Source organism: Haliotis cracherodii, unplaced genomic scaffold (genome assembly GCF_022045235.1).
Source record: "Haliotis cracherodii isolate W230 unplaced genomic scaffold, xgHalCrac1.p SCAF_25, whole genome shotgun sequence".
Taxonomy (NCBI): Eukaryota; Metazoa; Mollusca; class Gastropoda; order Lepetellida; family Haliotidae; genus Haliotis; species Haliotis cracherodii.
Genome location: NW_027266281.1, coordinates 6,549,054 through 6,566,849, shown reverse-complemented (window position 1 = coordinate 6,566,849; position 17,796 = coordinate 6,549,054). Strand labels below are relative to the sequence as shown.

General features: G+C 42.1%; 1 protein-coding gene across 1 annotated transcript; it reads right to left on the bottom strand.

Annotated features, from left to right (window-relative positions):
- Positions 1 to 12,645: 12,645 nt before the first annotated feature.
- LOC139472853 (alpha-(1,3)-fucosyltransferase fut-1-like) lies at positions 12,646 to 14,773 on the bottom strand. The gene has a single exon (XM_071255323.1). The coding sequence runs from the start codon at positions 14,771 to 14,773 to the stop codon at positions 13,487 to 13,489; it is 1,287 nt and encodes a 428-aa protein (XP_071111424.1). The 3' UTR covers positions 12,646 to 13,486.
- Between the last annotated feature and the right edge of the window lie 3,023 nt (positions 14,774 to 17,796).

Below are 17,796 nucleotides of genomic sequence, written 5' to 3'. Positions count from 1 at the left end.
ATTATTACTATACCTGATGGGTATTACAGCGTATGCTCACTCAATGATGAATTTTTTAAGCCTTATGGAGCTAGTCTAACACAAAATGAGGCGACTGGGAGACTGAAATTATCCCCTGGAGGAATGGGTGTAATTCCTTACAGGAACTTAAGAATTACAATTGGATTTGCAACCAATTATACTATAATAGTCGATTCATCAAATGAGGGAAATACATTACCCGATTTAGTTCCCTATAAAGATTTGTGCATCCATCTTGATCAAATCAGTACAACGGATAATATTCAACAAGAAAGTCCTTCAACTTTGCTCAGAAGTGTTCCAGTGAAAAATGAAAAATACAATAGCGGTAGAACGGAATCTTTCTCATCATTACAATATAAAAAATTAAAGCGGGGAATTATTTCAGACCTTCAAATTTCTGTATTAGATGTAAAACACCGACCTGTACATATAGGATACTTAAGTGTAACACTCCATATTATAAATAATGGTTGATGCATCAGGCCCTGGAACGATAAGACAATGTAATACAATTGCGCTTTCCGATCTCGGAGACACAGAAGGATTCGATAAACCCGGTACCAATGGTAAGTTATACGCTTTACACTTACACGATAATGTGTACAAGCGGAAAGAAGTTACATTCGCGGGTAATCTGGAAGATTTAAGCGATGTCGACGTTAGTAGACTCCTTAAAACCACTCCGTACAATATCATTTACAACAGTGAGAATAAATGGACTATGGTCGAGGCAAACATCAAGTGGCTACTGAATATCGTCATTACCCCACCTTATGCGATGATGGGTAAGGGACATAATTTAACTAAGATAATAAATAGTGGCATCGTACTCGCGGCCTATATCCCGTCAAAACGAAAAAGTGTGTTAGTCACTCCCCTGCCAGAAAAACCAGGTCATATGTTATATAGTCGTCCGGCAATCCAAAATGTTAGTTTAAATTTGGTTACCGAATTCGATGATATTAAACAGAACTTGAGTGCAATACCTAATATTTCTACGCTTATTATTGAAGTCTTGTTCGGAGATGCACCGGTAGATGCCTTCGAAATATTACCAGGTCTATCGATTAAATGGCTCAAGAAACACGAGCGTCAACGTTGCAGTATTATTCATGTCGGTGCATCACCCGTTACATCCCTCGAGGGGGTTCAAATTATTAAAAGTGGTAGTATTTCTCTTTCTAAGATATTCTTGCCGTATAATATACATTTGATAAGGTTGATGTATACTCTCAAAACATTTAAGCAAGACCAATTAAAGACTATTATATATTCGTAATATACACTATGAGTTTATATCCAGCGCTCGATGAAATGAAGGAAACTGTTGATGGATTTCGATTACATCAAATAAGCGACATAAAACATCGAATAGAAAAGGATAGGGAGTTGAGACTTGGATTGTATAAAAAGTATCGCAGAGTCGTGAATGCTCTGGACGGAGTTGACACCGCTCTTGTAGTAGCTGGCATGGGACTCGGTGTAGCCGGTGTCGGTTTACTATCAACTATAATCGCCGCGCCTATCGTGCTCGGCATGGAAGTAACCGCCGGAGTCTCGGGACTGGCAGGAATAGCCATAAAATTAATTTCTTGTAGGTTGCAAAAGAAAGCATTAAAACACGATAGTATTCGGATACTCGCCGATGCAAAGTTGAACAGCATCGAGGATCATATTTCGACAGCAATGGCCGATTGTAAGATATCCGAGGATGAGTTTCGTTTAGTGCTGTCGGAACTCACCAAATACAATGAAATGAAGCAGGAGATTCGATCAAATTCTCGTAAGACCAATGGTATTAGCGAAGACGAGAAAAAAAGTTCATAGAACAAGGGAGGCAACAAGCGCGTCAATTATTCCGTGCCAAAACCAAAGAACTGGTTGGAGATTAAAAATAAATTGCTTACTATCGTGTGATTACATTTAGACAAATGCTTACATAAATATATAATAATGGAAAAAACTATTAAATGGAGAGAATTACCACAAGGGTTTTATTATATCAGTGATGTCAAACCAACCAAATACGGTAATCAATTGTTTCTTATCAATTTACAAAAAGAGTGTAGTTATATAGTCTGGTCTCCTAGTAAAATGAACGAAGAACTTAATAAAAATGTTGAATATCACTTTATAGATAAAAATAATGAAGAATATTTTTATTACCATTTAGACTCATCTAAAGCAATGATTGGACCCAGGTATTGGTGAGCTGGAGCCATGACTATCGTTGAATTGCATAGTCATTTACACATAAAAAAATGCTACCTGTAGTAGCAGTATAGGTATATGAATCCGGCTCCAGTGGAAGTGGTCCAGAACCCCCATTACCTATAAAAATTTATATCATAGACTCCAGGTGGTGGTCAATTTAACTTAATCTCATGACCATCGTTGAATCGCATAGTCCTTTACACATAAAAAATTCCGTCTGTAGTGGTGGTATAGGTATATGAATCCTGCTCCAGTGGAAGTGGTCCAGAACCCCCATTACCTATACTACTCCTGCTGTGTTTAAAAAACATGAACTTCTGTGCGATTTTAAACGGAATTCAGGTGAGATATATGCCAGTAAAACAACACTGTTATCTTTCACCTACGCCATCAAAGACAAAAAACACGCTTTCACGGTTAACAAAAAGACGTAAATTATTTCAATAATTCATTACATTTGTTGATAAGGCTCGTTATAATAGTTCTACAGTAGTCAAACTACACTTACACTATCGGGTAAATCCGGGAACGACTACTTTGCATGTTGAATAGGGCCATCCATTTCACTGATACTTCCTTGGTATGTAGTATGATTTCGTAATGTCACGTGACTTTACTTTACGTGATAATGACTAACCGTATACGGTTTTGGGGTCGATATTTGTGTTACAATAATTGGCTTCTGTCCTGTACTGACCACTGTTTAGGTGTGACAGATCAGACCTGTCCTGTACTGACCCCTGTCTAGGTGTGACAGACCAGTCCTGTCCTGTACTGACCACTGTCTAGGTGTGACAGACCAGTCCTGTCTGGTACTGACCACTGTCTAGGTGTGACAGGTCAGACCTGTCCTGTACTGACCACTGTCTAGGTGTGACAGGTCAGACCTGTCCTGTGCTGACCACTGTCTAGGTGTGACAGACCAGTCCTGTCCTATACTGACCACTGTCTAGGTGTGACAGACCCGTCCTGTACTGACCACTGTCTAGGTGTGACAGACCTGTACTGTACTGACCACTGAGTAGGTGTGACAGACCAGTCCTGTCCTGTACTGACCACTGTCTAGGTGTGACAGACCAGTCCTGTCCTGTACTGACCACTGTCTAGGTGTGACAGATCAGTCCTGTCCTGTACTGACCACTGTCTAGTTGTGACAGACCAGACCTGTAATGTACTGACCACTGTCTAGTTGTGACAGATGAGACCTGTCCTGTACTGACCACTGTCTAGGTGTGACAAATCATACCTGTCCTTTACTGACCACTGTCTAGGTGTGACAGATCAGTCCTGTCCTGTACTGACCACTGTCTAGTTGTGACAGACCAGACCTGTCCTGTACTGACCACTGTCTAGGTGTGACAGACCAGACCTGTCCTGTACTGACCACTGTCTAGTTGGGACAGATCAGACCTGTCCTGTACTGACCACTGTCTAGGTGTGACAGACCAGTCCTGTTCTGTACTGACCACTGTCTAGGTGTGACAGATCAGACCTGTCCTGTACTGACCACTGTCTAGGTGTGACAGACCAGACCTGTCCTGTACTGACCACTGTCTAGGTGTGACAGACCAGACCTGTCCTGTACTGACCACTGTCTAGTTGTGACAGACCAGTCCTGTCCTGTACTGACCACTGTCTAGGTGTGACAGACCAGTCCTGTCCTGTACTGACCACTGTCTAGTTGTGACAGATCAGACCTGTCCTGTACTGACCACTGTCTAGGTTTGACAGATCAGACCTGTTCTGTACTGACCACTGTCTAGGTGTGACAGATCAGACCTGTCCTGTACTGACCACTGTCTAGGTGTGACAGATCAGTCCTGTCCTGTACTGACCACAGTCTAGGTGTGACAGATCAGTCCTGTCCTGTACTGACCACTGTCTAGTTGTGACAGACCAGTCCTGTTCTGTACTGACCACTGTCTAGGTGTGACAGACCAGTCCTGTCCTGTACTGACCACTGTCTAAGTGTGACAGATCATACCTGTCCTGTACTGACCACTGTGTAGGTGTGACAAACTTGTCCTGTACAGTACTGACCACTGTGTAGGTGTGACAGACCAGTCCTGTCCTGTACTGACCACTGTCTAGGTTTGACAGATCAGACCTGTCCTGTACTGACCACTGTCTAGTTGTGACAGACCAGTCCTGTCCTGTACTGATAACTGTCTAGGTGTGACAGATCAGACCTGTCCTGTACTGACCACTGTCTAGGTGTGACAGATCAGACCTCTCCTGTACTGACCATTGTCTAGTTGTGACAGATCATACCTGTCCTGTACTGACCACTGTCTAGGTGTGACAGATCAGTCCTGTCCTGTACTGACCACTGTCTAGGTTTGACATACCAGTCCTGTCCTGTACTGACCACTGTCTAGGTGTGACAGATCATACCTGTACTGTACTGACCACTGTCTAGGTGTGACAGACCAGTCCTGTCCTGTACTGACCACTGTCTAGTTGTGACAGACCAGTCCTGTCCTGTACTGACCACTGTCTAGTTGTGACAGATCAGACCTGTCCTGTACTGACCACTGTCTAGGTGTGACAGATCATACCTGTCCTGTACTGACCACTGTCTAGGTGTGACAGATCATACCTGTCCTGTACTGACCACTGTCTAGGTGTGACAGATCAGTCCTGTCCTGTACTGACCACTGTCTAGGTTTGACATACCAGTCCTGTCCTGTACTGACCACTGTCTAGGTGTGACAGATCATACCTGTACTGTACTGACCACTGTCTAGGTGTGACAGATCAGTCCTGCCCTGTACTGACCACTGTCTAGGTGTAACAGATCAGTCCTGTCCTGTACTGACCACTGTCTAGGTGTGACAGATCAGTCCTGTCCTGTACTGACCACTGTCTAGGTGTGACAGATCAGTCCTGTCCTGTACTGACCACTGTCTAGGTGTGACAGACCAGACCTGTCCTGTACTGACCACAGTCTAGGTGTGACAGTCCTGTCCTGTACTGACCACTGTCTAGGTATGACATACTAGTCCTGTCCTGTACTGACCACTGTCTAGGTGTGACAGATCAGACCTGTCCTGTACTGACCACAGTCTAGGTGTGACAGACCAGACCTGTCCTGTACTGACCACAGTCTAGGTGTGACAGACCAGTCCTGTCCTGTACTGACCACTGTCTTGGTGTGACAGATCAGTCCTGTCCTGTACTGACCACTGTCTAGTTTTGACAGACCAGTCTTGCCCTGTACTGACCACTGTCTAGGTGTGACAGATCAGTCCTGCCCTGTACTGACCACTGTCTAGGTGTGACAGATCAGACCTGTACTGACCACTGTCTAGGTGTGACAGATCAGACCTGCCCTGTACTGACCACTGTCTAGGTGTGACAGACTAGTCGTGTATGGGTGTGACAGATCAGACCTGCCCTTTTCTGACCATTGTCTCGTTGTGACAGACCAGTCGTGTATGGGTGTGACAGACCAGTCCTTTTCTGTACTGCTACGTCGTCTGCAGCGCCTGAATACAGTGTAAAGAGTTTGGTCCCTTTTTCAGCGTTCCCGACGTGTTAAATTTGTCGGAACCAATTGCTCGTGGACATAGCCACGGTTGGATTAAATATAAAAGAGGATCTACAATAAATGTACCAAGAAAATGGCTATCAATGGATAACCAGAAAGCATGATTTTTATTAAATAGTGTATATAGTGGTATGGTTTGTAAGCTCGTCAGTGACATTTCTTTGAGCCCACACACCCATTGGGCCCGGGGTAGAATAGAACCCGTACCTCTATCTTACGTTGCAAGAGGCAGCTCTATTGGATCGGTTGTAAGCTTCTCTTACTTGGTTGACTGTTTGTCATCGACCCCCACTGGTTGTCTGGCCCAGGCTAGATTATGTACAGGACATCGGGATACAGCTTGATTATTGACGACTGCGGCTTAAAACAGCAAACATTTTTGAGCGCACACTTTCACTTACGCACCATATAAGATTGACTTGACCTTGCTTAGATATGTGAAGTTCCCATAGTCAACTGTGAGTGAGTGAGTGAGTTGGGTTTAACGCCGCTTTAAACAGTATTCCAGTCATATCGCGGCGTGTCAGCTTAATGTGGGAGGAAAGCCCGAAAAGATGCAGGTGTCAGACGTTTACAACTTCGGTGAAACCCACGAGTAAGGGTATGGTGCTGAAAAACCTAGAAACATAATCGGGGCGAACCCGGATTCGAACCCACAATCATAGGTTTCTGGCGTGCCCAAGAGAGGCAACTCTGCACAGCGAATCGCGGCGGCTTAGACGACTGGGCCACCCGTGCCTCCTATTCAACTGTGCATACAAACTGTCTTGGTATTGAATAGGCAGAAATCCATTGCAGTTTAGCATGTATCTCGATTTCCTGTAAATATGATTTATTTACTCAAAGTATTCATGTTAGTGTGAAAATTATCAAAACCTCTATATAAAAAAGAATCTATCATTTATTTACATAATGTATATTTTCTTGTTTTTATCTCAACCAGACGTGTGAAGTATTACAAGGCAAGAAAGATTAAGTGCAAGCAGAATGTTGTTTCAGAACTTGCAAATGGTAGGGTTCAACTCCATATATTATTAAATGGCCCGTGTGTGTGCCTATGTATGCGTGCGTGCTTGCGTTCTCGTGTGTGTGTGCATGCGTGTGTAAGTGTGTGTTTGTGTGTGTGTGTGTGTGTGTGTGTGTGTGTGTGTGTGTGTGTGTGTGTGTGTGTGTGTGTGTGTGTGGTGTGTGTGTGTGTGTGTGTGTGTGTGTGTGTGTGTGTGTGTGTGTGTGTGTGTGTGTGTGAGAGAGAGGGAGAGAGAGAGTTGAGAGAGAGGTTTTTAGTAAATTTATTGTACCTAATAAATGTAAATGTAATGTAATATCATAGATACAAATTTGAAATTTAGGAGCTCGATAGTTACATGCTGTCGTTGTACAAAGGCATTGAAAACTGTTCATTGTCATGTCACACAAAGCCACAAGGTTCCGCTGAACTCAGTATCTCGTGTGACCACCCCGGGCAGCAATCATTTATCTGCATCTCCTTGGCTCTGAGTGGGTAAGTGTACGAAATCTGTCCTGCGGAATTCTGCGCCATTCTGCTTGTAACGCGTTGGCCAGTTCTGGGAGTGCCTGTGAACACCTGTGAACACCACAACCAAGTAAGATCTCCTGGTGTAGTCAATTATCAACTTTATTTGAGTGAGGACTGTTGTGAACTTTATGATCACCTACAACAAGATAATCAAGTCCATTCAATCTGAACAAATCAGTTGCCACAAACTGCCATCATTGAGTAGGAAGATCACTGCTCCTTGTACTGTTTCATCCTGTTCTGCCATAATTCTCGACAGTTCGTTTGATGTCATCTGTCATACGCAGCCAGAATATGACATCAGGAGCTCTATCCTTGCACTTCACGATTCCCTCTCTAACATCACCTTTCTCATGGAAACTGGAATGCTAATTCTGTCACCTTTGCGGATCATTGCGCCTTCAACAGTCAGTTCATCTCAGAAATTCCAGAATTCCTTGCAGCATGGACAATCATGCAAATTCTCAGGCCATCAGTTCAGGAAAATCTTTGTAAAGGTCACATGTTGGTTATCTTCACCAGGTTTTTTTCTCTAGCTTTTTTGTCAGATACTGGTATAGTTAGGTTGACACCATGTGTACATATGATTGTATATCTTCATCAAAGTAATAGCTCATCTTTGTTTGATGAAGATTCCTCGAAATGTGGAGACAGCATGTCTGCTATGGGAAAATTCTTCACCAATGGGAATTTTACATTTCTATCATAAATCTGAAATCTAATGCAAATGCACTTAAGTCTCAGAGGAATACAGTGTAAGATTTTTTTCTTGAAAACAACTTTATGAGCAGTTCTGACTTAGTTCTTTTGGGTCATTATTTATCTGGGAATCCTTCATCGCCTTAGACACGAAACCTGCTGATCGTTTTGCAATACATCACTCTCTAGAGTCGGGGGCCACGGGTGGCCCAGTCGTCTAAGGTACTGCAATACACTGTGCCGAGTTGCGTCTCTTGGGTACACCAGTAACCTATGATTGTGGGTTCGAATCCTGGTTCAACCCGATCATGTTTCTAGGTCTGTCAGCACCATACCCATGATCGTGGGTTTCACCGAAGTGGTAAACGTCAGAGTATGATTGGTTGTTTGTTTGGACAAATCTATGTAATTTACCGCTATAGTAAGAGCATGAGTAACAGAATTTCACCTGTGATGACCACTTAATGGTGGGACACATTTTGTGAGGGAAGAATAATATGGGTAAATCTCTTATTTCAAAGTGTATACTGACTGATATGTATACTAATTGCAACTGAGCAACTGATTGCTTGATAGATGCATGGTTGATTTCCATTTGGCATATTTATTTTCTAAAAAACGTATACCAGAATTAAAAAAATAAATGACAGATGTAACTTTAATGTTGACATAAAAGTAACATTTAAAATAAGTTGTTTTATTCTGAATGTTATTTCTTCTTCAATTATTTGTAAAGGCACGGATGTATACTAACGGTAGATCAGTGGTAAAGGCCTGTCAAAGATGTCTGTGTGCTTCAAATAAGTGTAGGCATATTACATTGAAGCCCTTGGTAGTATGATAACTATTTCAGATTTGAATGCTTGAATGCCTGTACTTGTTGTGGGCTGTAACACAAAGGCTGATAAATAAAAAGAGTTTGCATTATTTCATCAATGGGATATGTTGGCCCAGACTGACAGAACGTTTTCTGACGTTGATAATACTGTGGCAATGCACAGTTTTTCATGGCGATTCCCCAGCTATCTTCTAATCCGTCTTTTAGTTGAAGACTCAACAAATGATGATATTCTAAACTAATAATCACTACGAAATATGTGCCAGTTAAAAATATTCAGTTGTAAACGACCGTTTTTGAATGAAGGTGCAACAGGGCAAAGCTTTAGCTTGGCTCGGTCTCTACATGTTACTAGCTGTCGCAACGCGCATAGATCCGAAAACCAGACCAGAAGCGACAGGTTGGACCGTCGCTTATATCATTTCAAAAGGAGAGTTATTGCCCTTTGGAACAAAAAGATCGCCAGTTCTCCTCGCACAACGTTCTTTTTCAGATTTTGGCGAAATGTGCGTCAGACAGAAAACTCCATCAGGATACCAGAGGGACATATATGTCCCTCCTCGTCAACCCTCACTTTGAAGTATTTGAATATATTGTCCTTATCCAGGTCAATTTCTCATCAAGTGAGTTAATGGACATACACACGGAACAGCCAGTTGGTACAACTCGTTGAATGTACGAACTGAAGTTGTAAACAACTCGACATTCACACGGCGGTGAGTTGCATACACCTCGGATCTCCCGATACCTCTTTTGATTCACTAAATTCATGGTGAGGAGTTAATTTGCACTGTTAAATGTTGTCAGTTTCTGTTTACAAACGAAACAACCTCTAAACTGTGGCCACATGTATCGTACATAGATAAAGTACAGTGCGATGAAATGTTTTTTGACAGCTTTATGTAAACATGAGTGAAAAAAATAAAAAATAAAAAAGTCTTATATCCGAACAACATTATGGCAGATATTTAGAATAGTACAGTTATGTGTAACGTGACACATTCGGTACGAAAACGTACTTGATGTACGCGGAAAGTTCCCGCTATGACGACAAAAGACGAGTGCGACGTCTACATGTACAAAGAACAAGGGGCACAACTCCGCTATGCTTAACTGTAAGCCTTTGTAACTCCGTATCCGCCATGTCCGTCAAAGTGTCCCATGTGGTCAGCTGAAACCAGACACTTTTAAGGTTTTATCCCGATTAATAACAAACGTTGAAAAACATGTTACATTATATGAATTACTACTGATATTCGTTCGTAGCTTAGAAAATTTCGATTTAAAGAACAGACTGTCAGGCTTTATCAATACAACCGCACACCTCCACCCAAGCAGATCATACATTACCCGTCTCCACACATGACACCCCCACCCAAGCAGACCATGCATTACCCGCCTCCACTCATGACACCCCCACCCAAGCAGACCATGCATTACCCGTCTCCACACATGACACCCCACCCAAGCAGACCATGCATTACCCGTCTCCACACATGACACCCCACCCTAGCAGACCATGCATTACCCGTCTCCACACATGACACCCCACCCAAGCAGACCATGCATTACCCGCCTCCACACATGACACCCCCACCCAAGCAGACCATGCATTACCCGTCTCCACACATGACACCCCCACCCAAGCAGACCATGCATTACCCGCCTCCACACATGACACCCCACCCAAGCAGACCATGCATTACCCGTCTCCACACATGACACCCCACCCAAGCAGACCATGCATTACCCGTCTCCACACATGACACCCCACCCAAGCAGACCATGCATTACCCGTCTCCACACATGACACCCCACCCAAGCAGACCATGCATTACCCGCCTCCACACATGACACCCCACCCTAGCAGACCATGCATTACCCGCCTCCACCCATGAATCTCAAATGGTCGGCACCTATAAAAGCTCACCTGATGCAACCTTTAGACGTCAATGTTCCACCAATAAAACGATAAATACAAATGTTCAACAACTACTTTTGTCCACACTTGTGTATACATTGATAACAATATAATAACAATATTTATATGCTGCAGTATGTCAAATTCACAAAGCATCGTACAGGATTGGTTGGTTGGTTGTTTAACGCCGCACTCAGCAATATTCCAGCTATATGACGGCGGTCTGTAAATAATCGAGTCTGGACCCAGTGATTGACATCATGAACATCGATCCACGCAATTAGGATACCATAAGACTCGCATCAACCAAGTCAGCGAGCCTGACCACCCGATTCCGTCAGTCGCCTCATACGACAAGCATTGTCGCCTGTTACGGCAAGCATGGGTTGCTGAAGACTTATTCTACCCCGGATCTTCATCAGATAATATTAAACACTAATGGATGCATGTACACATTTATTGCAGCAGAGAATTGCAGATATGTGAAAAAATATCCAAGAGAGATTCAAATTATAATTCAAGTGAGTGAGTGAGTGAGTTTGGTTTAACGCCGCTTTTAACAGTATTCAAGTTATATCGCGGCGTGTCAGCTTAATGTGGGAGGAAAGCCCGAAGTGATGCAGGTCTCAGACGTTTACCACTTCGGTGAAACCCACGAGCACGGGTATGGTTATAATTCAAGAAGGAAACAATAAACTAATCATGAAATAAATGTGTTTTGTACTAATTCACCCGCACATAAAAGAAAATAACAAATATGCACAACGATGTTGATGTCAACCTATACTAATATGACATCACTACCGGTAACCTCCCTTCACAACAATGCTGATTAACGCGGAATGTTCAGAGTATGTTTTTCCGTGACACAGGGATCACATGTACACACATCCACTGTAACGTATATAAATAAAATCTATCCTAAATCAGCTTACTCTTTCTGTTTTTATGTTTCCATTCTACCCTTGATAGTTGGCACAACGTGGAAAGGCAGACCAACAATATTCTTTTGGATAGAGCTCATCTGAACCAGATCGTAGATCTAGTAGATCACGATTGGGAAGATTTCCACGGTGACCGACGAGTAAATGAGACCGTATGTAGGCTGACTCACACCGTTAGAATTTGGCGCAGCTTTCGAATTTTTGTATGTTGATTGACAAGATTGAGGAAAGACATGGCAAATATGCGGACCTCACTTTCGAAATGTCACGCTTGCATCCCAAGTACCAAGTTCTCCGACTCCCCATTGTTCTCGGTGCCTAAGGTTTGGTACCTCCCAATCAGTTGACAGGCATTTGAAGAGTACCCGGGTTTGCTACAAGGAATACAGCCCCTCTGACAATCTGGGTAAGGCAGAGGGCTGCAGTGTTGGGGAGTCTTCTATTTCACCGAAAAGTTCTGGGTGGGTTTGACTAGGGAGCGCGTCCTGTGAGAAGTCCCATTCGCTGTCTGGGCTGCGTGTAGAGGGGGCAAGGGCCTTGAGCTGATGATGTGCCTTACCAGCCAGACTGTGCCAGGATCATCCAAACTCTTTTTTTCTATTTTGATCTCTACATAATAATAATAATAATAATAATAATGATAATGCGACAAAACCCTTTCCATATTCAATACAAATCTCTGCATAAAGCAGAGTCGATTGTAAAATTCCGACTATAATATTAGCATGTGTCTATGAATCACTATCAAATAGTAATGATACCAGGTGTTCGCGAAAAGGTGAGAGTATCCTGCCCCACCGGTGGCACCCATCACAAACACATGCAAAGCCAAGAAATGTGTTTAGTGACCTCTGTTAGACAGAAATATATTTTATTATATTCTAACTTCAACAACAAACACACACACATGATAAATATAATATTAAATGACATACAGTCTCGATTCAACCTCACTCAAAGAAGCATCAAATATACCAAATTGTGAACAGATTTAAATGTATTATTTGTCCATGTGTTACCTGCCGGGCAAAGGAAGGGTACACTTGAAACTGCCTTCTTTTGCCCGTCAGTGTGGATAAGTAACTAAAGTTTCAGAAACATAAACGTCACAGTGAGTGAGGTAGTTGGGTTTAACGCCGCTGTAAATGTATTCAGTTATATCACGGCTTGTCAGATTTTTGTGGGAGGAAAGCCGTAAGTTGTGCATGCCCAAATTAATACAATTGTCATCTTCCCGAGGCAAGGGAGTTAACTGAATGTGAAAGTCCAGTTTCCACCCTTGCTTGGAATTTCTGGGCTCGATCGTAGCGCCACCAGTGACTATCAGAGTTATGTCCCTTCTTCGTCCCTCCTATTGACCAATCAGATTCACCTCTCATATCAAATGGCGGTGCCAAGTCAAGACGATATGATTGATATTAAAAATCTACATAGAAATAAGATGGGTCTTTCTTCGCGAAGTGCAGCAAATCATGTGAGCATCTTGATTTTGAAAATATCTTTTGACATTTCGTTGGCGTTTTACATGCGTGCAAATCTTGCAATCGACCAAAATCTGCACAGCAGTTTACGAATTTTTATTGGACTATTATCAAACTCGTTAGTCCAGCCAAAATTTAACTCCTTAATTCCAGCCCAGTTCCACAAGGCTGGAAACTGGACTTTTTCTAGTCAGTGAAGTCCCTTGCCTGGAGAAGGCGTACAATTGTCAGGAATATCAACTCCTCTTTCAAATATGATACACCCTAAACAAATCTAATTAAACGTCGTTGGGATTGTGACATGTGCCTTCGTTTAGCCAGCGGACATTATCATAATAGTATTGGTAATATTTATCCAGATTATGAAGCTTCACACAAATATCACAGAATGCAGATTCATCTGTTTCGTGGTTGTCATTTCTATATCTGGATTTCTCTTCCAGGATCTCACCATAAGCTGTAGCATTTGTTTCTAGATAATTAAGATATTTAGCCAGCTCTTTTGGACTGGAAAAGTCTGCTGCGTTAATGTACGTTCCTTTCGGTATCAGGGAATCATAGTCAGCGCCTCCACGAACCACAGGAACAATGTTGTGAGAATACGTTTTATACAACTTTTCAGAGATGTAGTCGATACACAAAGAATTTTCAAACGCTAAATAGAATCTATATTCATTGAAAGATGAATGCTGGCAATCGCTGTCACGAGTACACTGCGAGGGACCACATTTCCCATATATGTCCACTGGTATATGCTTGCGTAATTCGGTGACGTAGTCTTCGCGCCTGGACTGCGTCTTGCAGTTACTTACAAACCAAAGAATTGACTTAGTTTTTTTCAAAGCGATTTTAGTGAAATTAGCTGATTTTTCTGGTGCCTTGCGAAAAAGAACACTGTAAGGCAAGGCAATATCCGAGTCAAGCCGATAAGTCATAGTCCAATTGAACATGCGGCGCCATCGACTGGATTCGTAGTATTGACTTTGAAAATATTTTGGACACTCTAGGCCAAACATGATCCACACATGCTTAGCTTGTTTGGCAGGTGGAATGTTGTCTAGTTCAACGACATCGATGATCACAGCATCTGCTTTTGCAATCTGCGCGGGATCGTATGAACATTCGCAGCCTTTCTGTGGACACTTTTGTAAACCTCGTGGACAAAAATACCTGAAATTAAACCATTTTGGCGTGTTATAAAACAATATAATCTTTGATTGGTTTTCATGTGCTGTTCGGTGTGCATTTTCCAAATTCACATTGAAGGAAACCTTCTGTCTGTACTTTTCGGTGGAGTGAAATGAAATTGGTTTGTAGAAATATGGAAATTTCTTAGAAGCATTGACAACCAATTTGTAGTATGGGCCGGTTGTGTCATTGATGTCATTGTCTGCCCTGAGCGATGCTAGGTCTGTATCCGACAGACTGTCGATTGTGTAGTTCACAGGAGAAGCTTGAAGCGGCATCAGCCACACTGGATCCTGCCCTGCCACAGTGCAGTACAGCACAACCATTCCACACAACAATATACCACTCACAGCGACTATGCGCGGTAATCGTTGCATCGTCTGAACCTAAAAAAGAGAACGAATATGTTTCTGATACGTCACACAAAAATGAGTACCTCTTTAGAATTCCTGAAATGATCAAATTGTAGGATTGATGAAGACGCCGTTGTGGACGGCGACGTCAGCAGCCAGACAACAGTCACGCTTACCTCAGACGTTAACACATACAGTTACGGTAGCTTTGTCGAACGTGACCCTCAGACCATAGGCCCTTGTAGCGTTGCTTAAATATTTCTAGATCAATTAATATCACGAGTGTTAGAAATTCACTATCCTATTATATCTTAACACATAGCGCATTTCTGACACTAGACATAATTAAGCAACGACACAAGATGTGTGTTTGTTTGTTTAACGCTGCAATCAGCAATATTCCAGCTCTTTGACGGCGGTCTGTACATATTCGAGTCTGTACCAGACAATCCAGTGATTGTCGTCATGAGCATCGATCTACACAACTGGGATACGATGGCATGAATCAACCAAGTCAGCGAGCCTGACCACCCGATCCCGTCCGTCGCCTCTTACGACAAGCATAGTCGCCTTTTACGACAAGCATGGGTTGCTGAAGACCTACTCTACCCCGGATCTTCATGGGTACATGAGAAGATATGGAGCGATATAATACTTTGCATTCAAATTGCGTGGATCGATGCTCATGATGTCAGTCGTGATGTGCGTGATGTTCGTGATGTGCGGCGTTAAACAACAAACAAACAAACAAAGAATACAACACGCTATCTGGGGACACGTCTGTCTTCTGATATCATATAGATCAACACTTGTGAATCGGGTACCTAGTGTTCGTGAATGCCTTGTGTCGTCCCTTGAAAGATTGTGAATCGGGTATCTGGTGTTCATGAATATCTTGTGTCGTCCCTTGAAAGATTGTGAATCGGGTATCTGGTGTTCATGAATATCTTGTGTCGGCCCTTGAAAGATTGTGAATCGGGTATCTTGTGTTCATGAATATCTTGTGCATCGCCTTGTAAGCTTGTGAATCGGGTATCTAGTGTTCATGAATATCTAGTGTACACCTTGTAAGATTGTAAATCGGGTACCTAGGGTTCATGAATATCTTGTGTCGTCCCTTGAAAGATTATGAATAGGGTATCTGTTGTTCATGAATATCTAGTGTACACCTTTTAAGATTGTGAATCGCGTATTTAGCGTTCGTGAATATCGGAAGTAGCACCTTGGAAGATTGTGAATCGGGTACCTAGTGATCATGAATATCTTGTGTAGCCGCTTGTAAGATTGTGATTCGAGTATCTAGTGTTCATGAATATCTTGTGTATTGCCTTGTAAGATTGTGAATCGGGTATCTAGTGTTCATGAATATCTAGTGTACACCTTGTAAGATAGTGAATCGCATATTTAGCGTTCATGAATATCGAGTGTAGCACCTTGGAGGATTGTGAATCGGGTATTTAGCGTTCATGAAGAGCTTGTGTAGCCCAGGTAAGATTGTGAATCGCATATTTAGTGTTCATGAATATCAAGTGTAGCCCTTTGTAAGATTGTGAATCGGGTATCTGGTGTTCATGACAATCTGGTGTACACCTTGTACGATTGTGAATCGGGTATCTAGTGTTCATGAATATCTAGTGTATCACCTTGTGAGATTGTAAATCGAGTATCTAGTGTTCATGAATATCTAGTGTATCACCTTGTGAGATTGTAAATCGAGTATCTAGTGTTCATGAATATCTTGTGTATCACCTTGTGAGATTGTATATCGAGTATCTAGTGTTCATGAATATCTTGTGTATCACCTTGTAAGATTGTCGGGTATCTAATGTTCATGAATATCTTGTGTATCAACTTGCAAGATTGTGAATTGGGTACCTAGTGTTCATGAATATCTTGTGTATCACCTTGTGAGAATGTGAATCGGGTATCCTGTGTTCATGAATATCTTGTGTATCACCTTGTAATATTGTGATTCGGGTATCCTGTGTTCATGAATATCTTGTGTATCACCTTGTAATATTGTGAATCGGGTATCTAGTGTTCATGAATATCTTGGGTATCAGCTTGTGAGATTGTGAATCGGGTATCTAGTATTCATGAATATCTTGTGCCACTCCTTCAAAGATTGTGAATCAGGTATCTAGTGTTCATAAAAATTTGGATAGCCCCTTGTAAGATTGTGACTGGGGTACCTAGTGTTTATGAATAGCTTGTGTATCGCCTTGTAAGATTGTGAATCGGGTATCTAGTGTTCATGAATATCTTGTGTATTGCCTTATAAGATTGTGTATCGGGTATCTAGTGTTCATGAATATCTAGTGTATCACCTTGTGAAATTGTGAATCGAGTATCTTGTGTTCATGAATATCTTGTGTATCACCTTGTGAGATTGTGAATCGGGTATCTAGTGTTCATGAATATCTTGTGTATCACCTTGTGAGATTGTGAATCGAGTATCTTGTGTTCATGAATATCTTGTGTATCACCTTGTGAGATTGTGAATCGGGTATCTAGTGTTCATGAATATCTTGTGTATCACCTTGTGAGATTGTGAATCGAGTATCTAGTGTTCATGAATATCTTGTGTATCACCTTGTGAGATTGTGAATCGGGTATCTAGTGTTCATGAATATCTTGTGTATCACCTTGTGAGATTGTGAATCGGGTATCTAGTGTTCATGAATATCTTGTGTATCACCTTGTGAGATTGTGAATCGAGTATCTTGTGTTCATGAATATCTTGTGTATCACCTTGTGAGATTGTGAATCGAGTATCTAGTGTTCATGAATATCTTGTGTATCACCTTGTGAGATTGTGAATCGAGTATCTAGTGTTCATGAATATCTTGTGTATCACCTTGTGAGATTGTGAATCGGGTATCTAGTGTTCATGAATATCTTGTGTATCACCTTGTGAGATTGTGAATCGAGTATCTTGTGTTCATGAATATCTTGTGTATCACCTCGTGAGATTGTGAATCGAGTATCTAGTGTTCATGAATATCTAGTGTATCACCTTGTGAGATTGTGAATCGGGTATCTAGTGT

Excerpts from the sequence above, each read along its gene's own strand:
- LOC139472853 (XM_071255323.1), bottom strand. The coding sequence starts at position 14,773 with ATGCAACGATTACCGCGCATAGTCGCTGTGAGTGGTATATTGTTGTGT.